Consider the following 27,890-nt stretch of genomic DNA (forward strand, 5'->3'; position numbering starts at 1 on the left):
GCCGGTGGGGGAGTTTTTGGCTGTTTGGCCGTGGGCTGCGGGTCTGCTGCAGACTGCGCTTGGAACCAGCTCTCCAGCTCCTTCTCTGCCTCCCTGATGTTACGCAGCCTTCTCACCGCCTCCTGCAGCTCAGCCACCTGCGGCAGGAGGCCCTCCACCTGGGCACACCTTTTGCAGGTGTGCCCAGACCAAAGCTACTAAGACTTGAGAGTGTACTTAAAATTAAATAATTTGTGGAATTAGAGCCAAGATACCTACCTAATCTTAGAATTTTATAATTTTCTTTAATGAGCTTTTGAGTCAACTCTAATATCCTTCTGATAGCCAGAATTTGAATACCTTTCCTACAGTTTTAATTTCCTTTCAAAATAATAGTCGTTGAATACTAAAACAGAACTACATTTATATCATCCAACTGAATTTGATTAAACTTCCCAGAGATGAAAAAGTAAATCTGGGATCTGAATTTCAGAAACTTTGGGTCCTTGTCAGAACAGTACAATTTGTGGCATTATGCCGTGCAAGTTTGCCACTGTATTATATACTACACTATCATATAGTCAAGGTAAATTCATAAAGCATGTTTTCCAGTCTAAAAGGAAACCACTACATTGAAAGTTCATTTTCAGATGATAGTTGAAAGAGATGGCTAAAAAGTAATTTTCTACCAAGGTCTCATAAAAGATGAATGAAACCAAAATATGAATGAAAAAAGACATTCATATTTTTCTGGAAAAAAGACATTCAACTAACTTCTTTTAATATTTGTTATTGCTATAGTCTGATATAGGGCTAAAAATGTCAGCTGCTAGACATCAAAAAAATATCCCATATTTTCAATATAATTGTTCTATGAACAGAAATGAGTCACATGACTGTAACAGAAGGAGAAAGATATGGGGAATATTTTTGCATTTTGAGTTATTTACTAAGAAAATAACCTCAAACTATACAATTTAATCTCTTAAATATATCTACGTAGAGCTATCTCAAAATTCTATAACTTAGTTTTTGTGGAAACCAAGCACTGCAGTACTAACTTTTCCCCAATTAAAAAAAAAGCGCACTTGCCCTCCCAGAATTCTGAAATTATCTCAAAAATTGTGAAATCTTAAAATAATACAGCTAGGGCTTCTTTTTTTTTATTATTTGCTATACGCCATTCACAAAACCCATACAGACCATTCTTACCGCTTCCTCAGCACGGTCACCATTCGCAGTGAGATAGGTCACTCTGAACTGCTGAACATTGTAATCTGAAATGTCCCATATCACCCTCAGACTTGAGGTTGTTTCATCATCTATAACAAGGTTTCTGATTCCTGTTCGAAAAACTAAAGCCAAAAATATTTAATTACTATTTTCTCAACTCTATTTTTAGATTTAAAATTGTGCTAATTATCACCAAGTAGCTGCAAGCTCTACTGGTCATGGTGGGTCTGCAGATCCATGGTGGGGCAAACCCATATAGTTCAGTTATACTTGGGCTTAATAACATAAAAACTTTAACCATTTAATAAAATAATAGTTATCCTATACTGCCACTAACATATATTACCCCATCTGCTTTGTTTATATTACTCAGCTTATGAAGCTTTAGAGTAATGAAAACTCCACTGCAGCTAGAATGCTACAGAAGATAAATAATCCAGAACCGTTGTTCCTTAAAAGTCAGTTTTCTAATTCCAGGGAAAACAAACAACACTCAAAACTAAATAAAATTCTGAAGAGTTTCCAAGCTCATATTTATGAAGAGAAAGAGAAGAGAGAGCTGAATTTTCCAAATTAGTCTCTGTATTCCTGTGTAATACCGCTGGTATCATTCAGAGTCCCTACCCTGTGTTATAGGTTGGCTCCTCATCCACACATGACACGTGCAGGAAGCTGGCCACACGCAGGAGGGTGGTGCAGGAGCGCAACAGCGTGCACCGTTCACCAGTGACGTCCCTTGCCTGGGGTCTACACCTCCACAAGATCTGCTATGGCAGTGTGCTGACTGCATGGACCATCAGGAACTGGGGTTATCAGCTCCTCGGTAATAACAAGCTCTCTGCCCCTAGATCTGGGTGTGTTTGTGGGGAGCCTTAGCTCTTTGCATTTGCTCTATTTACCTGCTGTGGTGGGCTTAGAAGTTCTGGTACTGGTGGTAGTCACCGTGGTAGGTATTGCGGTAGTCCTTGCAACTGAAAAACAATACTCAGCTCACTAACAATTCAACAAGACATGGAAGTCACAGTATTTGTCTTGTATTTCTAACTATGACAATGAAACTATGTGCTCACACCTACAAGTATCCCACACACTTCAGGCATTTCAGAGACTACAAGGGAACTATTCATTTACTTTACTTTAGGCACATATATTTGCAGGATTAGCACTTAGATCTACAGATAAGACATAATTATGAACTGTACAATTAAATAAGAATGCATAGAGTTCCCCACATTTCTGGCTGAACTACACATAATGACTTCCACTTTGACCATTTAAGGTTGTCAGATTAATTAAATTGAAAGCTTTTTAAGGGTGCTTCACTTCTGTCCACATAAAAAACAGAAAGTACACTCAGCAACACTGGGAAATTTCAGCATCATTTGGATGGGTAAGGAAGGGCTTCTTGTCTTAACAGAAGGTTCAAGATTAAGCCTGCAATTCAATTACTAACAATCAAACAAATTTTTGAATTTACACATGAAAGATATAGTTGTTTACTTAACCAAGTCACTATCCGTAAAAAGAGAATGGATAGAGCAATCTACCTGAAATGCTGGCCGCTGTTTCGATTATAAACTATAAAATACACTGTGCGTGATTTTCAAGTTTTATCTTTACTTTACATGTACTATTACATTACTTCCATGTTAATATCATAGGATGCCTGTGTAAACTTTTTGGACCATTATTTCAGCCAAGAGTGTGTTCACCTCTAGTGAGTATAAATTACATAAATAAGAAAGAAAAGGGTACAATGTAAATGCCAAACATCTTAAGTGAAATTCTTGTAAATTATTTACTTTAAAACATTTAACCCCCCAAAAAATCTAATAGATCTTCTCATAAGGAACCCTGTTCAAAGCCTAAACATTGAAATGTAGGATGGAAGAATATCTACCCAGATCCAAAGGTTATTAATACCACAGCTCAGATAGGGAGCCAAACCATCATTTTGATTCAATGCCATCTACCACATAACATTAAAAGAGAAAAGCAAAAAATACAGTCAGCAAAGCCCTGGTACTAAACCACCACATTCTTCAATATTATAGCTACCCAAAGATGGACTATATTTTAAATAAAAGACATGTGCATTAAATTTAAATCACTTATCTCTAAAAATTACAGTCAAGAGTTTGCCTTACATGTAGCTCCAAGAACAGCAACAACTTCACTTTCACTTTCATCATCAAAAACTGCCAGCAAAGAAACTTCATATTCAGTGTTGGGCAACAAGCCCTCAATAACATGACTGTCTGTGTCTCCATTTATGACAACCTAAGTAACACAGCAAGATTAAGAAAATCAGTTCCGCATTTGATTAATTTATATGAGTTGACTGAAATGAAAGAAGGAAAATGGATTCTCCTTTAAAATAAATGAAATCTACACTCAGATCTGCCCAAAGAATTTATTAGCTATGTTGAAATAAAAAGTATCACAGAGTACATCTGGAAAAAACACTGTTAAGAATACTTAAAATGTATTTATTATTTTGTGGCTAGCTGATTATTCTAATGTGTAGTCTTATACTTTCACTAATTAATTGCTAAAACTGACCATATGCATTTCATTCAAAAAAACACTAAAATTCAAAACATTCATCAATGAGAGCAACATAACAGGGTAGATTAATTTTCATTCATATTTCTACCATTCAAGCACTGTTATGACAAATGTATTCAGCATCTCCACAGCCTTACAAAATGCTGTTTCTATACCAGAATTATAATGCGAGTTACAGTTCCACACATCTGAATGCAACTTGAAAGAACATTTGCTGCAGACTTGGGGATTAGGGGAGATGTGCTGATGAGAAGTTTGCTGTATGGTGTGATGTTTTAAATAGTAATTTACAGCAGTTAGCAGAAACAGTGAATCACACTTTATTCTTTTAATTACCATAGGAGATTTCCTGAGTTGGTCTTGGGGAAGAGGGACCCATAAAACAATCACAGACCTTCTGAACTCAGATACAAAAAACAAAAGCAGAAAGAAATGAGTTGAGGCCATGCCTTCTATAACTATCAAATAATGAATTAGGCACCCCATGCTGCACACTTTCTGGCACGGATTTTCTTGGGAAAATTTCAGAAACAAGCTTGAGTGAATCTAGCTGTATACTAAGTAGATATAAGTAATACCCTCCTTTCCAATTTCCCAGAGCCTCTAGTCGTATATCAAATAATTATAAAATATCTATACGTAGTTACTATCTTACCATAACTTTGGCATACTTTCTGAAGCATAACTTCCACCACCCTCCACTCCCTGCTGATTTAGCCCACAAGAGAAGACCACAAAAAAAGAAGAACACAAAGTGCTGAACTTTCAAGTGGAGAGGACAAATAACAGAAGCAAGAATAATAACAAGCACACGAGTATAACAGCATGCATTCTCTACTGTAACGTAGAAATAAAAGGTCACTCTTAAATTTATTCTGGCTCTTTAGCACTAACACCCCGCTAAATGCTCCTCACCCATCAGCAGTGTGGGTGAAGTAAGCCGAGAGGTGTGTAATCCTCACCACCACCCCCTGACCCCACTCAGCTAATTGGCAAGTTGGGTCTTGGGAGAAGGACAGAGGGAGCGCATGTCGTTTCTCTGCATGACTGATCACTTAGCTGGGAAAGAAGCTTAAAGAGGCAACAGCCTGGAGGTATTGTGCTATCCTAGGCCTGACCCCATTAGAGAGGTCATGCAAGGAGAAGAAGAAAGCAGCTCGGGTATTTTTAATATTTCAACGTACTAAAATATTAGGGCCTCCAGCAGTTCTTAGTGAATACAATGAACAAGTGGAACCTTAACAGTTCAAATATTTCTTGATCATTATTCTCACACTCAAAAAACACAGATATCATAAATCTCACTTAAAAATGCATATGGCTTAAAGGGATTCACTGACAGCTACTCACTAGAACTTAAACAGAAAGAAATCAGTTCATCTACTGCAGGAGAAAATGCTAGGGGATGACCTGTGTCCACTCACTCATCTGCCAACTCCTCCTTTTCCCTGTAATTTCTTTTTTTGTGTGACTACCTCTCGCTAGGTGAAAGGGAGGGAAAAAAAAAAATTGGGCTAAGCTAAATTTACAGAAAAAATGCCACATAACCTAAGCTGGAATGACTGCTTTCTGCCCTAATGGATGACAAACTGATGCATGAAACCTAGGGCCAGGTGGGAAATGTCATCTTCCCCACTGAGTTCTGTACCCAGATAAACAGTTTGCAGATGTGGCCTCTCGTTACAGTGCTGATGCCAAGAGAACAAGATGTTTGAGAGAGTCATTAAAGATTGAGAAGTACAAAAGACGACAGACAGACGGAAAGACAGACGGAAAGACAGACGGAAAGACAGACGGAAAGACAGACGGAAAGACAGACGGAAAGACAGACGGAAAGACAAAGAGGAAATGAGACAGACTACAAAAGATGAAAATTTGGGAAAGGGAGAGAAAGTGTCTGTCTTTTTCTACTTGGAAAAAAATAATAAACCAGGAAAAGCTAAAGGGATGAAAAATCATTTAAAAATTCAGACTGATGAAAATGGCACTATGGAGAAGACACAAGAGCCCAGAGCAAAAAATACAGCATGAGGGGGAAAAAGAGAAAGAACCGTAAAGAGGAATGAAGGAACAATATTATAAATTAACTACGTGTAAACTTTTCCCTTTGTAACATTACATAACTAAGGCCTCACAGGCAATTTTACTGTGGCCAGCACATTAGACAAATGTGGAGCCTTATCTGAGGATATCGCTGCTCTGGCTCAGCTACCGTCATCATCTTCACAGCAAAGTGAAGAACATGAACCTCTAAAAACTGAAGTAACGTCAAACAGCAATGCTAGTTCTATGGCAGTTGGCACATCACAGATTAGACTGATTATTCACAAAGAAATATCTTCTCTCCTCACTTCCTCTTCAAAAAGAAACTGGAATATTGGTTTGATTTTGGTTTAGAGAGCTTTGCAGTGGGGCAGATTTTTCTGTAAGTCAATTGGCCATATTTAATCGGCAAAAGTTGCAGCATAGGTGTCCTCAGAATGGAATTCTTTCTTCCATTTCACACCCTCAGAAAGTCAAGGCAACTCACCTCTTCAGATTCCCCCCCGTCCAAAGGAATCCATGCCAATCTGTAAAAAGCAATATCTGAGGAGGTGGGCTTCCAGCTGATCCTAAAACTATCTGTCGATGCTTCATCAATTTCCAAATGCTGGGGAGCTGGAACTCTTTCTGCAAAATATTATGCAAAAGAAAAGTGAGAGTAAATTATTCTCTGAGACTTGCATAGATGGCAATGTCAAGCACGTACCATTTTACTTGCAGTTTGTTACAAAGCATATAAATGGGAGGCAGATAACAAAGGCACTACAGATTCTTTGCACACTTATTTGCACTTAGGGAAGTGTTTTTGTAGTTGGGGGAGGGGAACACACACAATACATGCTCTTTATCTAACTGAACAAGCCTCCTTGTCGTCTGTCCACTGAAGGAGCTCCGTGGAACCCTCACTCCCTCTCCTTTGCTCAGAGCTCTGTGCACCATGCTCTTTTCTTTTCCTCTACCTCAAAGCAAAGTCCCAATCTCTGCCCTTTCCAGAGACTCTGTGTGCATTTCCATTTGCGGTTTGCACATAGGTATCAACCTCTTGTTCCATACATGTATGTTCTCCTTCCTCTTCCACCTCATGTTTCTCTTTCCTCCCTAAAAGTCCTTCTCTTCGCATTATGTCCGAAAGCATTGCTAAGTGTCATCAGCCATTTGTTTAATACACAACTTGCAGAACTACAGTTACAGAAACCGTAACTGTGCTAAACAGACTACAGGAGCCTGTTATATTTCTATATTTTCTCCTTCTGGTGTTCTAGTTTCTCTGTATGTTTATAAGGTTCTACCCTTTATTGCCTAGATAGTTCACTGGTTAAATGTATGATTCAAAACTCATCACACTTCAGCTGGAGAGACAAATGCCATCACATTGAATGATGCTTCAAAAAACTGGGGAGACAAACACTTTACTACCTAATTGCAATAAAAGATGCTTTAAAATGGCTGATTGTTGAAAGACTTAAGAAATGAATCCACACAAATGTTTTCACGATGTCAAGAGATTACTCCCATGAGTAAGGATGCAATTGGCCCCATAATAAGGGAGCAAAGAAGCCTAAAACTCCAATGAAAATAACAGAAATCATTACTTTCCAGTAAAGTAAGAGAGTATGAAAATTCTTCTTGGAAAGCCTTCAAAAGTTCAGCAATACTTACTTGTGGTAAAGCTGCCAGTAAGTGGTTCAGATTGTCCTTCATCATACAGAGAGAAAATAGCAACAGTATACTCTGTAAGGGATGTCAGACTTTTTAAAGTATGGGTTGAAACACGACCAACTTCCACCTAGAGAAAGCATAATTTGCAATAGATATTGATCATACACTTTACATTATCAGTGTCTGGAATTCTGCTGGGTAATAATGATACAGAAAGAGAATGTCATGTAATTAGTAGAGAAATTCTGTGAAACTATGAACAAGTATTAATTCAGGTCCATAAAAGCTTACAAAAATCAATTAACATAGACGAACTAGAGAAAAAGGAAAATTTTGTTTATGACAAACTAGGGAAAAGGAGAATTCAGCCTTAGTAAGCTTAACTCACTAGCTAACATATCGGCACGGCATGTTCAGGAACCCAGAAGGGGAAGGAACTTTTTGGGCTATTGAATCCAGTCCCTTATCACGGGTAATCATTGCATAAACCATTATGTTTAACATTTGTCAAGAGAAAAGATGACAGTTTCATCTGGTCTCTATCCAGGCTCAGTTAACATGACTTTGCCAGGGATATAAAATTCAAAGCTGTATAAACTGACAGTTTATCAGTCAAATTCTATTCAGTGTCACGTTAGCTCAGCACCACAGGGGAAATGCTACCGATGCAAAGCAAACAAAAAAGTGCCACCTGCTCTTTGAACAGACATAAAGGAAAAGTTGAGAGGTAGATAAAAACCTACTGAACATTCACTCACACTACAAAGTATATTACCACAAGCCTGAGATGTTCAAATACCATTGTGATGAGTACAGCCAGACGTATTATCTATATTAACAGTAATCAACAGGAAGAGGTCAAGTGATTTCTAATTTAAATTTTAAGGGGCCTAGCAGAAAGAAAAGACACAAAACATTGCACAGGTATGCTCTCTTCTAAGCTTGGTAACAGTTTCTTCAGGTTTAATACAAATATTCCATCTTGTATGGATGAAAGGTCAGATATGTCCCAGAAGAAACATAATTACACAAAACTACTATTAAAGACTTTTTTTGGAGGGCTAAGTTATCCATGAAAACTTATTTTATAAGGGATATGGCCTGTTTTAATAATTGGACCCATTTACTGCAATTATTTTTTTTTAAAACTTTCTGTATTTTTTCAGATTTCTGTATTAATATCATTCCATCCCATTTTTCATTCTACCACAGAATTCATGCTGTTAAAAGCTACTTGAAAGCACCTTCAGTAACAAGGCATAACTAAATATCGCATAAGTAAATTATTAAATGCAAAAGTCTGAGTTAGAACAACTTGATGTCATCTTATCATTCTGTTCAAGCCAAATCCTGTTTCTAGGAAGTGAGTTTTCAATATATAATTAAAGCAATAAATGTTAAGAAAATGTGGCAAAGCCTTCAGACAGTCTTTTTGAATGAGCTTGAGTCCATGACATATCATATATTGAAAGTCTCGTTATCTGGACTGAATCAAGAATAAATATTGCCATACCATATATTTAGTCAAGATCCTGCACCTACAAACCATTGTTCACTTGAGTAGTTTCCTTCAGTTTACGTGCACCAGCAATGACTGTTCTGGTATGTAAGAAGTTCAGAGTACTGTCCCCCACAGGTATGATCCACTCCAAATGTATACCTGATATTAAGCAAACTCTTACTTGCACTAAGTTTCAGAATTCTCTAGCAAATATTTTGTTACAGCTTGCAAGGTAGGTTTTGTTTATAAAAGTCACCCTTAATAATTACAGAAGTTTGGGGAGGTCTGAGATTGGTTAAGGGAAGAGAGATGCTAATAGTTTACCTCATTGGTTTCTGTTCCATCTGTTTTAACGTACATGATGCGATAGCCATTTACATTTTTGGAAGCAGGATCCCATGTTAGCGTAGCGCTACTGTGTCCAACATCAGAAAATTTCAAGTTTGCTGGTGGACTTAGAGGCACTTGAAAAGGAAAGAGATAAAACCATGAAAGCGATTCTAGGTTTTAGCTGTGAAATTTTTCATGTCTTGAAAATAAAGAGCACATTTTCCATTAAAAAATTTATATCACCAATATTTATATTAAAAGACCTACATCAACGGAGCTACACAAGTACTTAAAGGCAGGTAAAATGTCTTAGCTCTTTGCTGAAACAGAACTTTCAGTCTTGCTAAGTCCATCTCAGCTAATACTGAAAAAGAAATAAATTATGCATGTTTTCCATGAGTATCCCAGCAAAAATATTTCATGACAGTAGTATTTTGGCAAAAAACTTTCTGAATCCTAAAAGTCCCTGACATAAGGGTAAGTTTGTCCAAAAAGCATAACTAGCCCAGAAGATCTCCAAAGATGCTATTTTTTTTACCTCTGCTTAACCTTTCCTCTTTTATTACAGAAAGAAGCTGTTTCCTAACAGCAACCCTGGTTAAAGCCAGTATATACTACATATTCCTCGACTGTCATGAGCTGAAGGAAAACGAGGTCATGCAAGACAGAGTCTCAGATTGCATCCACTTTTCTGTCACACCAGAGAAAGCAATCTGTGCTGTCTGTTTCTGAGCAGTATGTTCTGTATTAGCCCAACATCTGCTCATTTTCTCTGAATTGTGAAACCTTTCTCTATCCATCCTGCCTTCACACACATATTCCTCACCAATCCATGTGGACAGATAAATATCAGCACTTCAGAAGCTGTTCCCCTCACACAAGAGCACATGGGAAAAGGCAAAAGAAAAAAAACCCCATATATTATGTGGGATCTTTAGCCAGGCCATATATCGACTCAGAATCTGCAAGCAAACACCTAACCAGCTTAGGAACAATCAAGTCAACTTGGCTACGAGGAAAGAGAAGATGGGAACACATTGGAATTGTATTAGATGGGTTTGCCACACTTTCTGGCATTCAATATATTCCTCTGAGTCTAGTGAAGGGAGTATCACGTGCTGGCTTTCCCTTCTATTTTCTGTTAGTCATGGAATGCACTTCATTTCACCTTCCAAGCCATACCACAAAATGCTTCAGTCTCAGCTCTTTCCTTTTGGAACCAACCTCCTGACAACGCTGCTCTCAACTAGACAGGCAGTCCTGATGCCAGAGTTATGTTATATTTACAGTGAGTCTTGGATAAATCCTGGCCCCAAAAAGAAACCCCACCCCAGAATGAGCTTGCTGATCATGCCTCTATTTGGCACAGGGAAAGGTTTTGCTACAGTAACTGAGATGATACAGTGTGTAGAATAATATTATTTACTAAATACAGAATATCAGATACTACACATAATACTACTGCAAATTAGGCAGATCACTCTCCAGGCAGATATATGGTAGGTAGCCTATTCATTAGTTGGAGGCCAGAAATAATCACACTGAAAAAAAAAAAGTAGCTTAAATCTGAATCCGGATGGGGAAGACATTACCATTGAACACTGACCATGTGGGACAGGTGTGCTCACCAAGAGCTTTCTTTCCTCCCAGATTGCCCCACTGCCTGATCAATCAAAGCCTATTAGAAGAGGGCTTATTTGAATAGCTGCATATGGAAGGTTAGAATCAATCTTCTTTCATATTACAGTGCTAAAGACCAGTCAGAGTTGGCTGCACTGAGTCACCCTAAAAATAAATGAAGGTTGCAGGGTAGTTAGGGTTTTTTTATTCTGGTCTGGTAACAGCAGTGATGATGGGCCGACTAACATGTGTTACTAGCTTCTGTGATCAAACATTGTGGTCATGAATCCTCAGCTTGTGCCAATGTATCTGGAATTTGCATGTGATCTTCCATCCAATGTGTTAGCCAGGTTTAGAGCTGTGCAGCCTCCAAGATCATATGATGCGAAGTGAATTCAGGCTGGCACAGTCATAAACTACATAAACTACTGTTTAGGATAAATGAAAACCAGATATTGGGCAGATATTAACCAAAAGCGGGGGGAGGGGGGAGAGAAGAAGGAATGAGAGAGGAAGAGAAGGAGAAAGGGACAGAGGGACAACGAGCCAAAGATTTGATTCTTTGTGTGTTAAGAATCTTCTACGCTCATTTCAAGTATACAGACATGCCCAGGTTGCAGTAGTTCCCTATTTGCACTTGTCTGTCTACAACTGTCCTCTCAGAGATGACCCAGTTCAAACAGCATTCCTAGAGCTTCTTCCACCATTAGTTGCTGACCTTACAAGCAATTGCTCTGGCCCGTCTTTTTCTTAGCACTCACATGCCTGAACTTCTCGCACCTATTAAATGTAAGTCACTTTCATGCTGACTTACTCATGCCAGGAGCACAAAACAAGAGGAAGCAATCACTCCACTGATAGGAGAAATAGAGATGTCACTGAATGCAGTCCCAGAAATATCCCAGCAGCACAATCACCTATTTTCAATTCCTTTGTCTTCCAAATGCTGAGGCTATTTAGAGAGCTGACATACAGTGCTGTGTACAGTTAGCAGAGGACAGAATTTAGCTGGCAAAATTCTTGCTGCTTATTAAAAACACACCATCTATCATGAGTGCACAGGCACTTTCCAACCCTTCGTTTACCAGATTTTAGGCAGCAAGGGTTGGGCAGAAATCTCTTTGCTTCTTTTCTGTCTGTACTACTATTGAGCCAAAGGAAGGAACTTCTCCACCTGAGCAGGCTCCCCCACACACCTGGTGCTCTGGCTACAGGAGGCTAAACAGAGCAGTCTCAATGTAGCTCTATGTGGTGACCTTCATTCACCTTCAGCAAGTTCAGAAAACCGTCAGTAGTTCCACCAAGATCAACAAGGATATCCATAGTACCACCACCAATGAGAGAGAAGAGTCCACAATCCTGTTCCAAAACCAAGCTGTTTGTAGAAACTCACATCCTCAGCCTCTATAAATTAAGTATTCACAGTGAGAAACTTAAGTGCAGTTAAGACCTTGCCCTATGGACTATTCAAATCAGATTTTAAATTAGATATCTGCTCTAATGTGTGCAAAGACTATTCTGAAGTTTTATCAACACTGAAGCAAATACAGATACGTGCTACCTACATGTAGTTTCTTGTCCTGTAAGGGGATCACTAGCTTCTTCTCCAAACATGGCATAAACTGTGACTGTATATTCTGTATTTGGCAATAGTCCATCCAGTTCAAGATCTGTTGAGGCCTCCCCAATTTTTATCTAAAAACACCATGAATAAAAAAAGACACATTATTTCCAAATTAGCTCACAATGGGGAAGAATACTATTTACACACTTGAAATTAGATATGTGATCAAATGCTCTGCTGAGCATTTGTCTGATACTGTGCCTGCGGTACTTGGCCCAAGACTTTGGGATTTTGCACAACAATCAAAAGAACAAAGTTGTCAAAAAGCCAAAAGCCAACATAAAGGTAAAAGGACTTGAAAAGTAACTAGTCACATTAGCAATGACAAAATAATCCTCTCTAGAAGGTGCAGCTACTAAGACCTTCTCATTCCCAGCTAGACCTTGTTTCATCTTTGGTCATGGGACTGAAATTTCATAGGAGGAATTGATTTCCGTGTACATTGACGTTCAGATTTGTTGCTATTTAAGGTGTGTATCATTTTCTTCCTCCATCTCTTCACTGAGAGTCACATTAACATGGACTGACTTATTTATTGAAAAAAAGTCTTTCTTCAGGGTAAGGCTCAGTCCTCCTGAATCACCTAGTTTCCAGGGAGGCCCCATGTTTAACAGAATTATGTGCTCACAGCCACTCATTTAGCAGACAGCACAAGTCTATGCGAGCTTTCAGCCGCTTCCTACACTCTCCACAAGTTCACATGCCCCTGCATGCTTTTTAAGTGTTCTTGCTTGAACAGAGATGTTGTACATAATCTTAATTATACGTATAGAAACTTGAGCATAAAAACTTTTAAATCCCAGACCAGAAGTTCCGTTGGAACTATGCTAGCAACTTTAGAAAAGTCTACTGTTTTTACTATTTTAAGTGACAGAAGATTGAACTTTACCTTGTTCCACCTTCTTTTCCTTCTAAAAATACCTTTTAAAAATCACTTTTGATGGAAGGCATTATTTTTAAATTTAAAAATAAAAGTTGAATAGAACTAAATGAAAACCAATAAATGTCACATCTGGAAATTTTATTTACTTTAAAGGTCCTGATGAGCACAAAGGCTGAACTTCATCTTCTTCTGATAACACACTTAGAAAATATCTCAGTTTTACTTTGTTTTTTCTTCCTTTGAGTGTTAGTTTCATATGATGATGAAGTATCATGTCATATATAATTTCAAAAGAGTCACTTTAATTCAGCTGGAATTGTTGCATTTTCATGGCAATGACATATAAAATAATCAACTGGTACTTGCACTTTATTCATAGTCTGTAACACATACAGTACTTAAGGCAGCCACGGAAAAAAAAAAAACGAAAGTGTTTGCTGATCAAGTGGGATGTTAAAGGCCATGTACTAGTTTACTCTTTAAAAGATATATTTTTTGAATAATGGCTATTCAGATGAAAGCTCAATACATCACCTCCTTCTCATCTGCTGCCAATCCTTCTGTGAGGGGAGCATATAGGATCATGTAACCTGTGGCACCCGCTACTCCATTCCACTTCGCTCTCATGCTGCTCTGTGACACATCATACAATTGCAGATCCGATGCCATTGGCAAGGCAACTACAGTGGAACAAGAGACAGACACTTCAGTTGTCTCACTTGAACAACCAGCTATTTTTCAAACAGTTTATTTTACCCCAGGAAACACAAAGGAATACAGCTATCTCCAGGCATGGCAGTGCTGTCTGTATGCCACAAATATGAAGAGCTGATTAGTACATAAAAGAACGCAGAATTAGAGAAACAAGGAAATTATGACCTAACCAATTCTAACGCCAGGGCAGACTTACCCCTTACAAACCATTTCAGCTCTTTGTCCTAAATGGCTTTGAACATTTCAAGTGGGAGGATTTCTGTTCTTTAAGCATCACATCACTCTGTTCGGATCTCTCCCTTCCCTCTCCCTGATCTGCAGGAGGATGACCACTCGCTATCGAAGAATGGGCACGGTTGCTATTAGGAACAAGTAGTAGTCCCCAGAGATGGCTCTTTCTGGCAATAGTTCCCAAGCCAGAGCGTGGGAGAGACAGTCATGAGGTAGGACACCCTGGAGGAAACCCTGAATGAGCACGTTGCGCACATCAGAATATTTTGACTACAAACTGTTGTGTGTTTAAGGCCTGGACTGTCCAAACTGGCTCCCAGGCCCACGTCCGTGGGATTATGCAAATGTGGGCAAGATCATCCACTGCAAATCATGGCGAATGCTAACCTGGTGAGTACAACTAAGCAGGCTGAGTGAAATTCAAACATTATTAGGAGGTTTACTTGTGAATTTAAGGCACTGATACCAGAACATAGCACCGATCTGGGTTCCTGAATACTTCTTTGTATTTCTGTAACTCTTTAGAATAGCATTTTGCACTGTCCTCACTTTCTTCCTCTCACAGAATAACATCCTGAGGCCTCTCCACTGCTGTTACATCATTGATGGATCCCACCAAAATATCCAGTCACTGGAGAGATAAGGGAACTTTGCTCCTTTGGAACTTCTACACTGAGAATAGTCCCTAAAATGATTCAAAGGGTCTGAAAAAAACAGAAGGCAATTGGTAATTGATATTAAACCTTTCCTATTAGGAACTCAGAGAGACTGTAACAAGCTGGATGTTAAGCCTGGATGTTAAGCTCTGCTTTGCATGTTTCTGAAGAATCTGATCTGCAAACACAGATTCAGCAATCAATTCTAATTACAATGCTAATAATTCACAGAGCTTCTCTAATCTCCTTGTCCAAAGAAAAATTGCATCCTGTCTAGCTGACATCTCCAAGGAGTACTATATCTATTACGTTATGTTCAACAAGCTCTAACAGAGCTCTTAACTTCCCATATAAAATGCCAGCCTCATCCTTTCTTGTTCATTGAGGCCGTTCTCTCAGTCTGTTGTTCAGGTCTGTAAACATGGGCAAAACTCCAACCCAGGCCTCTCTTTAGGTTTCCACTTCCAGGTTACCCATCTGTCTTCACTTCCAAACCTTTCACAGCCTACCTCCATCCTATTTCAACCCTTGTTATTGTGTTGACATATTCCCATGAATTCCCACACTTCCTCTAATTATAGGGAGAAACTACCCATAAACATTTTCAAATGTACTTCAGTCTCCTCCCTCAGAGCTCCACTCAGACCTCTGATACCTACAGAAAGAAACTACATGTTGAGATATTCTGAAGGCACTTTCTACCACATTGTGTCATTCCTATTCCAGCTGCCCCAGGATCACAGAGAGAGTATCCATGACCTGTCCTTTTCCTTATTTTGATTCTAAAAATCTACAAGAAAAGTATCACCTAACTTATAACTCATGTTTTAACTCTCAACAGGAACTCCTAGATACTCTGGCAATATAAATAATAATTAACGAAGAGACGACTGGAAATTAAACAAGGGGTGTTTTCTACTGGAATTTTCAGCTGAAGAGCTCAGAATCTCACATATAAATATCCAGTACATAATGCTGATTTGCATCTTGGACAGTTACCAGAATATCCGAATACTCTGGTAACATAGGGATAAATTAAACCTACTAAAAAACCACTGGAATAAACTAAAACAGGTAAAAATATATTTGCAGCAAATTAAAATGTAAATGCATTTCACATTTATTTCAAGTTAGAAGTGACTATTAAATCAGAAACCTTTCTAATTATCTGTACATTAATGTATATTGAATGTGTCTATTTAGATTTCACATACCTGTAAGCTATTTTCAGTGTTCTATAAGAACAAATGTGATTGGTGGCTATTTTAATCTGTCAGTATCTCACACAAAGGCAGGAATGTAAACTACAGTTTTCCATAGTTCTCCATTAGGATAGTAAAAAGTACTTTCAAACTGCAGGTATTTTATCATGTGGAGTGATTAATACTTGCACAGGTCAGACTATTACTTCCAATGCACTATCGAAGATAGCTGTATAAAATGCTTGCTGCTGCATGACCTTGGGGTGTGATCTGATCGGATCTCAGAAAGCCAGCAGGGCTGGGCTCCGTCAGAACTTGACTAGGTGACTTCAAAGGAATACCAGGTGCAATACGAAACAATCCTGTTGGCTCAGTATGTGACTCTGTTCTCTCTGTCTCAATAAATTAAACAGGTCCTAACACCATGTTATGGGGTATAACGTAGCTGGAGATGACATTTTGGAAGACAGACTAAAACAGAAGTCTCAAATAATTTTATATGATCCTATTTTATTTTCTTTTCAGATTGGGAAGATTAGCACTGACACAGAATCAAAGAACCGTTGAGGATAAAAGGCACCTCTTGAGATCATCTAGTCTAACTAACTTCCCTGTTCAGTCAGGGTCAGCTAGAGCAGGTTGCTCAGAACCGTGTCCAGTTGGGTTTCCAGACATGCAGACTCCACGACCTCTCTGGACAACCTACTCCTGTGTTTGACCACCATCACAATAAAATCGTGTCTTCTTCTGTTGAGATTTAATTTCATGGTTTTATAATTTGTGCCCATTGACTCTTGTCCTGTCAGTGGGCACCACTGAGAAGAGCTTGGCTCCCTCTTCTTCATTCCCTCCCATCAGGGATTTTTACACATCGATAAGATCACCCTGAGCCTTATCTCCTCCAGGCTGAACAGCCATAGCTGTCTCAGCTTCTCCTCTTATGAAAGATGCTCCAAGTCCTTAATCATCTTTGTGGCCTTTCACTGGACTCAATCCAGTAAGTCCACATCTGTCTTGTACTGGGGAGCCCAGCACTTGACCAAGCATCCAGGTGTGGCCTCATCAGTGCTGGGCAGAGGGCAAGAATCACCTCCCTCAGCCTGCCGGCAATCCTTTTCTAATGCAATCAGGAGGCTCTTGGCCTTCTTTGTGATAAGGGTGCATTGCTGGTTCACAGTCAGCTTGTTGTTTACCAAGACCTGCAGGTCCTTCTCTGCAGAGCTGCCTTCCAGATAATCACCCCCCAGGGTGTACTGACACATGGGGTTATTCCTCCCCAGGGGCAGGACTTTGCACTTCCCTTTCTTGAACGGCATGAGGTCAAACATGTTTTCCCTTTCATATATCCATGCTGACTAATTCCAATCACCTTCACGTGTTTGGAAAAGGGTTTCAAGTATTAGTTGGTCCATCACCTTTCCAGGGATTGAGGTGACAGTGAACTGGCCTGTAGTTTCCCAGACCCTGCTTCACAAAGGATTGACATTTGCTTTCTTCCAGTGTTCAGGAACTTCTTCCTGTCACCATGACCTATCAAGGATAATTGAGACTGTCCTCACAATGACATAAGCCAGCTCCCTCAGCACTCACAGGTGCAGCCCATCCTGTTTCACAGACTTATGTGTGTCCAGTTTGCTTAAGTGCTCCCTATACTGGTACTCCTCAAATGAGGATAAGTCTTCCTTTCTCCAGACTTTCCCACTGATCTCAGCACCCTGGGATTTCCGAAGGCTATTTTAACCAGTAAAGGCTGAGTCAAAGAAGGCATTGAGTACCTCACTGTTTTCCACTTCATTTGTCACCAGGTCCCCTGTCCCAATCAGGAGTGGGCCCATGTTTTCCTCGGTCTTCCTTTTACTGTTTATGCACTTGTAAAGTCTGTTCTTGTTGCTCTTCACAACCCTTGCCAGTTTCAGCTCCAGGTAGGCCTTGGCTTTCCTAAACTTACCCCCACAAGATCAGACAGCAACTCTATACTTCTCCCGAGTCATCTGCCTCTTCTTCCATCTCTTCTACACTTCCTTTTTATGTCTGAGTTCTCTTAGGAGTTCCTTGCTTATCCATGCCAGCCTCCTGTCACCTTTGCTTGATTTCCTACTTGTCAGTATGGACCTTTCTTGAGCTTGTAGGATGTGATCTTCGGGTATCAAGCTGCTCTTCTGGATCCCTCTTCTCTCCAGGGCCATATCCCTTGGGATTCTTCCAAGCACGTCTCTGAAGAGACTGAAGACTGCTATTCTGAAATCCAGAGTTGTGGTCCTGCTTTCTGCACTCCTCCCTCCTCTTAGAATCCTGAATTCCACCATCTCATGGTCACTGCAGCCAGGGCTACCCGTGCCTTTAAAAACCCCCATCAGTTTTTCCTTGTTTTTAAGTATCAGCTACAGCACAGCACCTTCTCTTGCTGGCTCCTCTATCACTTGTGTCAGGAAGCTGTTGTCAAAGCACTGTAGAAATCTTCCAGATTGCTTGAGCCCTGCTGTGTTGTTCTTCCAGCAGATCTCAGCTATTGATATATCATATATTGACTTCCTGGCTCCTAGTTTGAACTAAAAAGTTACTCTTTACTTCCATTCTTAATATCTGTCATATTTACTAAAAAAGTAACTGTATTTTGTATACAAATGCATAAAATTGTTATGATCAATAGCAGCACGTTATCTCAGGTATTAGCATAGTTTTCATTATAGAACCCAAAACCATAAATGTATTCATTCTAACAATATCCCAAGTCACCATTTTACAGACAAAAAAATAATTGAATCATTGAGAAAGGAAGTTACAGAAGTTACTTTGAAATCTTTGGCACTGGTGGGAATCACGTGCAGGTATTTCTGGTCCCACCTAATCCTCCACTCATGAGATCATCTTCAGCCACAAACCTAATTTATAAAGCTTGGCTCCACACCCGAAGTGTAGGAATGTTCTAATTTAAGGTTCAATACAACTGACTTCAAAGTTCAGCCCAGAGATGAAACCTTTCTCAGTGTTTAAATATCCACAGAGCATTTGGACTTAGGAACTTAGCCCAGAATTAATTCAAACAGAAATTAATTTACGGCAAATGCATTAAAAGAAGTTAAATTGAAAAAGACTCCCTTCTGCATTTCATTTTCACAAAGACTAATGCTTACACAGAGTGATTAAATGCAGACAGTCAAATCCGTAACAAACATGATAAGGATACTTACGTGTAGTTTCAGTTCCACGGAGGCCCTCACTAGCAGCATTGGAGTATATAGCAAATACAGCTATCTGGTATTCAGTTAAAGACATCAGGTTTTTCAGAACTGCTGTTGATAAGCTTCCATCTACCACAACCTGGTTAGAAGAAAATTCAACTAAATACTCATAAACTAACTATAGTACCATCAAATCAATCAATCCCTCTTTCAGGCAATTTTTACACTGGCATCTAAGAATCAATGTACTAAAGTTCAATTCATAAATCAAACTTGATTTTGCTACCTTTATGTACAGTTAGGTGTCTGAAAAAAAGAACAGCAACCATATACATAATCAAAATGTTTAGCTGATATAAGTAGACATTTAGAACAAAGGAATTGCTTAGATAAATAAAGTTTACGGAATACAGTTCCAGAGTGTATATTGGGCACTTTTTGATATAATTACTACATCATCATAGATATTCCTTTAGTACTACATATGTACACACACTGTACTTGAAATTGACATTAATACATACCCATGCTAAACAAGTTTCTAGTACAAAAAGAAATAAAATATATCCTTAGTTAAATCCTTTTGCTCTTCTGCCTTTCCTTTCAATTTTGTAAGTTGTCAGCTGAAGCCAAAAGCTTATTCTACTGTGTTTTTTCCCGTCTCCAAAATGTCTAAGTCCTATTCAAATAAACACCTCTCTCCACATTTTCAATGACCAGTTGTAGACATCCCAAAATATACACCCGTATCATCTTCCTTTTATGAATTACTTTTTCTTAGAACTGAAAATCTGGCTTCTCATCAGCTCCTACCTCTTCTGTTCTTGTAAACAGAATGGTGCAGGGGACATCTATAGAATTGGTTCAAGTAACTCTATGTGTAAGCAAAAATGCAGACAGTTCACCCCCCAAAAGCACTCACTGATATAGCACATTTACTTTAAAATACATGACAGAAAAGCAGCCTGGCTACTACCTAACCTTCACCACCATCCAATGTGACCATATCTCCTTTCTGTAGTGGACCTCAGAGCCCACATAGGGAATTTCAGGGTAGATTTAAATAAGACCATGGATTTTCTGTCTGGTTAGTTCTTGCTGTTGTATTAAAAATTTCTGGGAAGTTTTTCCTCCTATTACCTCTTCCGGTTGTCCTCCTCGACTGGGATAGTACACAACCCTGTATTTTTCCACTTCACCTGGTGCATGGGTCCAGCTTACCCGGAATCCTCTAGCTGTTACCTCAGATGTGACCAAATCCGAAGGAGCCCCAAGTGAAGCAACAGTTGTTCCTAGGTTAGAGACAGCACAAATTATTTATTCCCCGCTGCAAAATAATTATTTGGTTTGTTGTATTTGCTGAAGCTCCAAAGATCGGTCCTCATCAGAAAATCAAATAATTGCCTACTGCACATTTATTTAGGTCATTTTCAATGGAAACAAAGAACTAATAATGAGTACTGCACATGGAGTTTTCACTGGGAATAAGCCTCCCTGTTCTTTTATAAACCTTTATATGAAAGAGACAAAAATACAAAACTGAGCCTTCCCTGTCCTTCCTCCCATCACTCTTTCAAGCCCTTTCTTTCTGGGTTTTTTTTTCAGGTTGCCTTCCTCCCAGTCATGAAAAACATCCAAGTACATCTACAGCTGTGATCTCCTGTGGTCCTCTGCAGGTTGGAAACTGATACGCTGCCTGTCAGCAGATTGAAGAGATGTAGTGAATGGTCGTCTTCTCTGGCAATCATTCCTTTCCACAAAGATCTCTCATCTCTGTGTTTTTTCCATTCTCTCCCTCTCAATTTTGCAATTGACTGCTTACTCCCCCCACAAGACACAGCTAATATTCTGTATTTCTTCCAGTTTCCAGGTGAATAAAAGAGGAAGAAAATGGAATGAAGCCTTACTAATACACACATTTTTCATTGCACAGGTAGAAATAGGTGTGAAGACAGCCTTCCTTACTGATATATATTACAAGCTTATTGAAAAATCACTCAGCATTTCTGTGATATTACAGAATCACAAACCAAGCAATATAAACAAAATCCACTGAAGCCTTTCAGAAGGAATTTCCTCAGGTAGGACTGTTTCTCTGACAAATTGCAACATATTTTCATAGCCATTTCTTTTGTTCAGAAAAGCAAAAAAATATTGTAGTCAGAGAAGGCTTTTTTATATACGAACAATTTTCTTCACCACCATCTTTTCTTATGCTCTGAAATATATTTTTTGTGTATTAAATAAGAAAGAGAAAAAAAATCCATCATCAGGAAGGGACAAAACAATCTTAATAGTTGAAAATTTTGAAAACTTATGAGACAGTAAAAACAGTAAGGTAGGAGATGGAAATCACAGCACGAATGTAACAATTCCACGTGCAGCTGTTAAAGTAATTCATCCCCAAACCTGTGTATTGTAAAAAATTTTTCCTTACCCACCACTTGGAAATAGTTACAGCAGAATGAATGTATGTTTTTGTGTTTTTGGTACTACCAAATACCATAATATTTACCACCATCGAAGACAGAGAGCAAAAGATCAAAGATATCAAAGCAAGAATAAAACATACCTAGAAAGATAACCTCCCTGACAATGTACTTTCTTGTGAGCAAAAGAATATACAGCACAATTCAAGTGTCAGAAGTCAGCTTAGAACTGCAGATATTTGGAATAGGATTTGTAGCTCTAAGTTCATATTAAGTTACATTAGATCTTGTTTCTTATTCACCTTTGATTTCCTTTTCCTGTTCCTCTACTCGCGAGCACACTGTTCTGGTAAGACCTTCAACAATGGTATGCATGAAGTTAAAGTCAGCAACATTGTAGACGTGTGTGCTGTCAGGTTCAGAGGCAATCTCTTTGAGTTCATTTATATCTGCATTCTTTACACCTTTCATTGGAAAGAAAAATAAAGAAAATATTTGCAAGGAAAAAGAGAAAAAATCTTGTATGCATAGGGATTGATAAAAAATTACTAAAATCCAATTCTTTCTATTTGCTTTAATGACCAACTACAGATTGCTCTGTCGTCAAGACGTTACTTCAAGACGCTAATTTTTGCCAGCGTAACTGGCATTTTTTCAGCTGTGTCCTGATAATGTAGCATCTATGTATACCGCTAAATTTCAGTTATAGCAGCAATGAATTGGAGAACATATTAAAGAAGATTTAAATTAATGATGATACTTACTGGATACAGACAGAAAAGAACACTTCCTTAACATAGAGGGCAACAGATACAAATACACCAGAGTATAACGGGACACAATATACGGATATGGCAGAATACACACCAATAGCAAACAGCTCAATGCCAGCATCTCGTAGGTTTTTAGCAGGTGGGATAACATCATCTTGGGACTTCCCGTCAGTGATCAGTATACCGATTTTAGATACTCCAGGTCTTGCACCTGCTTCAGGCTTAAAGCTGTTTTCCAAAATGTAAGTTAAGGCAAGACCTAAAAAAGGAAACATTTTAAAAGACTTTAAAAGGGAAAAAAGTCCATTAATTTTGCTAATATCACAGTGTTTGTCTTTCCACTCAATTTAAAAATCCTGAAAAAACTTTTAATGGACAATAAGTATAAAAGAAGAATTTATTTACTGAAAGATTAAATTCCAACAAGCAACCTAAACTACAAAGAAGGTGACATTCATCTTTAGCAGCCTTTTGATCAATCAATTTATTTTAAACTAGCTGTGGAAACCTAAATTGATCTTCCTGCGAACATATAATCTTTTCTCTCTTGCTCTACAAATTTAGAATAGGAAGTCCCCTCTCCTTCTACCTACATTGTTTATATGAAAGCACATGCTCTGGATAGCTTAGTAAATCCCCATGCTACATACACTCTTACTTTAATCTGTTTGTTTGTTTGTTCTTTCCACTTTACAAGCTGAAAAAAAAACTTAAATAAAGCTTAGGGAGAATCTGATTTTAAAACTGCTCATTATTTAAAGGGAAGAAAGAACAACTCCTCAGGACAAACTTGTATGTCACAATGAGAATCCACCTGAAAACTCTCTTAAGTCTCCCACAGCAAAGGTTCCTAACTCACCATCTTCTAACATCCATATAGAATAATCATGATAATTTACTACTTGCTACTTCACAATAATCTCATTCCTGGAATCATACTAGAGTCATTCTGTCCTTTGTCCCACAGCAATCACTCCTTCTACCAAAATAAAGGCTGTTGCAGAAGAGAAGGAGAATCTTTCACATTCTTTCTCCCCTTCCTGCCGCACCAAAAAAGAAAAGGAAAAAAAAAAAAAGGGAAGGCAGCAATTTACTTAAAGCCACGTCTGGGTCTTTGGATATATCATTCTCCTGGCAAGACAGCCAATGTTACTAACTGCTGCTTTGATGATACTGGAGTTGTATTCAGAGACTGTATTTTTCCCAGTTTGACAGGCATCCCCCATTTATCCATCACTAAGTGTCTTCTGGGGCTTCGGTGCTCTAACTACTAAAAGGTCCATGGAAATCTAAAAGCCCCAGGTGATCATTTGAAGAGTTACTATTGCCAGTTGTCAGATATTAAAACAACATTCTTTCCTTCCCCAGAATAAAGCTCTGTGCATGAACATTATCAATGGATTTTGCATTTTCTTCCTAGCAGGTAAAAGATTTTACTTCCAGCACTGAGAGTTCATGTACACTTTGTTTTATGAGATCCTGTCCTGACCAGAAAGATTCCCAGTGAAGCCAATGAGACAAGCACTTCAGAAAAGACTTCACTGACATTGGATAAAGCCATTAGCACGCTGCAAAAACCCTGTCCTTTTTACCCTTCATAATAAGCACTAACACTTAGTCTGTACAGCAGAATATGTTTTTTAATAAAAGGCAAAAGCTAAAACATACACTGTACCTGTTAATGTATTCCCTCCCTTATATGGTAGATTACGGACTGCATCCAAAACAGCATCTTTTGTGTCATAGGCATTCAAATGCCATTCAATTCGGGGATCACCACTGTACTGTGCAAGACCTAAAGAACAGGAAATTTAGGTAATCCATTAGAAAATAAAGCATTTTTTTTTTTCCAAGTATCTACTTTTTACATACTTGGTTACCAACAGCTTACCATAGTAAGCTTACCGTAAGTAGCTTTGCTACCATACTAGAAAAACCATATCGCTTGATGGCAAAAAAATAGTATAAAGTTGTTCTTAGTGGCCACTCCTCAATGTATTTTCAAAGCCTTTCTTTCAAGTGCTAAGGAAAGTAAATGAGGAGTACACAACTTCTTCAGAGTTTAGCAAGATTCCAAGAAATTGTTTTTTGAAAAAGAACGATTTTATTTAATATGCTTTTGAACAGACTAAAATATAAGTAGCAGAACAAAAATATAACATTTGAGCCATTTTAAACCATGACAAAAGCCATCCATTGGCACATTCTTCCTCTGAAAATTAAACCGCAAGGGATTGATCTAATGCTGACTGAAGTCAGTAAGACTGTTGCCACTGTTTTTTCTTTTCCACTGACATTGCATTAGAGTTTGCTTAAGCTGAGTATCACAGTAAACTGTGAGGAACTAATACTACAAACATTCCAGCAGCATTACTCTTATGATAGAAGTGCTAGTTCCAGGTGAGGCTGAATCTTGCACAAATAAGTAGCACTAAGCTGTTAACTATCCTGAAATAATGAAATTTTTACATTGCTACAGAAATATTAAGAAAAAATATGGCACCTTACCTACTCTTGTTTTCTCAGATCCCACATTGAAAGCAGAAACCAGATTTTCCAGGAACAGTCGAACGAGTCTGAAATTGAATCTGCCAATACTCCAAGAACCATCTACCAGTATCACAATATCTGCAATTGCTGGAGTTTTACAGGTAAACAGGCTTCCTGTAAATCATTAAAATGTAAAACAATATTGTTAATTCAACAATAAAATTGTAACTCAATAAATTTATACCTTCCTCCTCCCACTAAGCTTAATACTTAAAGCTTTTTTCCATGGGCAAAGTGAGAAATAAGCAAAATCACTAAATGCATTTGTTCCAAATTCAGTAATAGAAGAGTTTGGCTATTATCTACTTCAGTTCTTTCATTAAGCTGTTCAAAATTGCTGTTGGGAGACCCACAAAAAAGAAATGCTGCTTCTAAAAATAAAATACTTCAGAAAGAAGAAATTAACTGTTGTATAACACAATCAAACCAGAAGTTCATTTTCATTCTCAGGAATATACATACACAGTATACAGTTCATGACACTTAACCTTAGGTGTAGACAATGAGGAGAGCTACCTAGAGAAGCAGACATCCAAAACAGTTATCAAGACCCCTTTTATTGTCAACATCGAAAAGCAAGTGTTTCTATACATCTCAACAACTCTATAGAAAACTTCTTTAGCTGCCATTGTAGACTCCTAAAGTTAGAAGTGAATCTCACCCTGGGAGATTAGAGTAAAACTGAAGGTCAGTTGAATATGCTGTATTAAACTTAAGTAGGAGGCACTGAATACAGCAAAGGAAATGCCAAGACCTCAGATTCAAATTCACAATCTATGAGAACTAGCACCACATGAAGGTTTAGTCTTACAGATATATGGAAAGGTACACAAAAATAAAAGAGCATTAAAAAAGCAACCTAAAAGACCTGATCAGAATTAGCAGAGATGCATATCAATAGTCTCTAAGGTTTGGCTAACCAATGGGGAAATCGGGGGAAATGGGAGTAGAGATTAGACACAAATTGCAAGATAAGCCAACAAGAAGGTTTTTAAGGATACAGATTCTTAAGAAATTGAGAAGCCTAAACAAAAGTGCCACATTCAGTTCAAGAAAATGACAGGAAGGGAAGTAAGAGAAAGGAAGAGGTTTCCATAACCTCAGACAGAATTGCCACATCCCACAGAAGTGGCTGCATGACCGTAAAAGTAAGGTTGCTGAAATAGTGGATTCATATTGTAAGGAGGGAAAACAAATGAGTAATGTTACACAGGTATACCAAACAAGAGCTTATATTTGAAGTATAAAAACAGCAAACTCCCCACCAGATGACCCATAGAATAGGGATGGAAGTAGGAAAGTCAAAGAAAAGCATGTTAGTAGAAAAGGTATCATCATGCATCACAAACCATTTAGGGATGAAAATCATGTGCCTGAACGCAGTAAAAAACCTGCAGATCAGTGAAGTAAGCTGCAGCCCAACTTTTATTATCAATTTTTTCAGGATCCACTATGTAAATTAGTTGACAAAGGATACCAACACCGGAGGTGGTACTAACAGGAATCACCAAGTACGCTGTTAGAAATAAACTGATCTTGAGCAGAGATGCTCAGCAAATAAAAGAAGTAATTCAGTGAGAAATAATCAAAAAGGTGCTTGCATTAGCTTACAAGCAGCTCTCCTGTTACAGAGAGGGAATAAACCACATGGTTAGTAACTTAAAACTTTAACACCATATTATTTATTATTAATGACAATCTTTTCATTAAAGACAAAATGATAGTCTGACAATCAAAAACAATCTGATGTGCAGAAGGACTTCAAACAATTGGTAATAATTAAGTTAGATTTGTACTGTAGTGTAAATCCACTGAGCAAGAAACCCAATCCATAAAGTTACAGTTAATGTCTTAAACATGTACTAAAAATGTTTTTAGAACAGCAGGGAACGTTTCCTACGTGCAGCTAGCAGTGTAGAATAAGTTCTAAACATATGACAAAAATTCCACTTACAAAGATGCCAAAACAAATATTTTATTTTAGTTTTTACAGTACAAGACAACGCTATTTGAATTGGCAACACATTTTAATGTATAAACACTGGGGAACATTTTGTAAGTATCAGAAAAATGATCTTAAATCGGAAGATAAATCCAAAGGAGGTCCAAATCTTTTTAATCACTGAAGTCAACAGGAAAACTTCCCTTGATTTCAGCGGGACTGGAATCTGTTTGGTGATTTAATAGGAACTTACTGGTCATGGCAAAATCCATGTTTTAAATATCTTTGCCAAATAAACTTCCTGTTAATCAGCCTGCATTACCTGCAGTAGTTGTCTTCCATTAACACGCAGTTTAACTGTGCCTTTCTGACACTGGCCGTGATTAGCTTCTTAAGCTTCAAAAGAACTATTGGCAAAGTAAAACGCTACTCAGCCCGGTAAGAATGATAGAACTGGACCCCTGATTCACATCCAAGCAGCTGTACTGTAGCATAGATGTACCTTTTCAGTATGATCCCAGCAGTTTAATCATACAGCCCAATGAGGATAACAGGATTATGTGTGGCTGTATTTCCCTTCTCTACTTCTAAAATCTTATGCTGACTATGAAACCCAATTACTATTCTAGGTCTTACTCATTTCATATCAAGTTTTGCCTATAAGGTTTCTTTAATCCTGTAGTGATGGCTTTCTGAATAAAACCTTTTATTGGTTCTAGTAAATCCATTCAGTGCAGCAAAACCCGAAGAATAAAGAAAACAACGGCATTC

General features: G+C 38.3%; 1 protein-coding gene across 1 annotated transcript in view; it reads right to left on the bottom strand.

Annotated features, from left to right (window-relative positions):
* COL14A1 (collagen, type XIV, alpha 1) overlaps window positions 1-27,890 on the bottom strand; it is a 121,986-nt gene that overhangs the window by 65,461 nt on the left and 28,635 nt on the right. Inside the window, exons 5-18 of the mRNA XM_009321668.1 lie at window positions 25,136-25,291; window positions 24,303-24,422; window positions 22,722-22,886; window positions 22,157-22,318; window positions 20,566-20,717; window positions 19,435-19,564; window positions 13,975-14,120; window positions 12,499-12,628; window positions 9,308-9,447; window positions 7,483-7,609; window positions 6,311-6,450; window positions 3,360-3,492; window positions 2,112-2,183; window positions 1,192-1,334 (exon numbers count right to left, since the gene is read on the bottom strand). Of these exons, the coding sequence (XP_009319943.1) occupies window positions 1,192-1,334; window positions 2,112-2,183; window positions 3,360-3,492; window positions 6,311-6,450; window positions 7,483-7,609; window positions 9,308-9,447; window positions 12,499-12,628; window positions 13,975-14,120; window positions 19,435-19,564; window positions 20,566-20,717; window positions 22,157-22,318; window positions 22,722-22,886; window positions 24,303-24,422; window positions 25,136-25,291 (1,916 nt within the window). The remainder of the gene's footprint in view (window positions 1-1,191; window positions 1,335-2,111; window positions 2,184-3,359; window positions 3,493-6,310; window positions 6,451-7,482; window positions 7,610-9,307; window positions 9,448-12,498; window positions 12,629-13,974; window positions 14,121-19,434; window positions 19,565-20,565; window positions 20,718-22,156; window positions 22,319-22,721; window positions 22,887-24,302; window positions 24,423-25,135; window positions 25,292-27,890) is intronic.

The sequence above is a fragment of the Pygoscelis adeliae genome, unplaced genomic scaffold, assembly GCF_000699105.1.
Source record: "Pygoscelis adeliae isolate BGI_AS28 unplaced genomic scaffold, ASM69910v1 Scaffold111, whole genome shotgun sequence".
In the NCBI taxonomy this organism is placed as follows: domain Eukaryota; kingdom Metazoa; phylum Chordata; class Aves; order Sphenisciformes; family Spheniscidae; genus Pygoscelis; species Pygoscelis adeliae.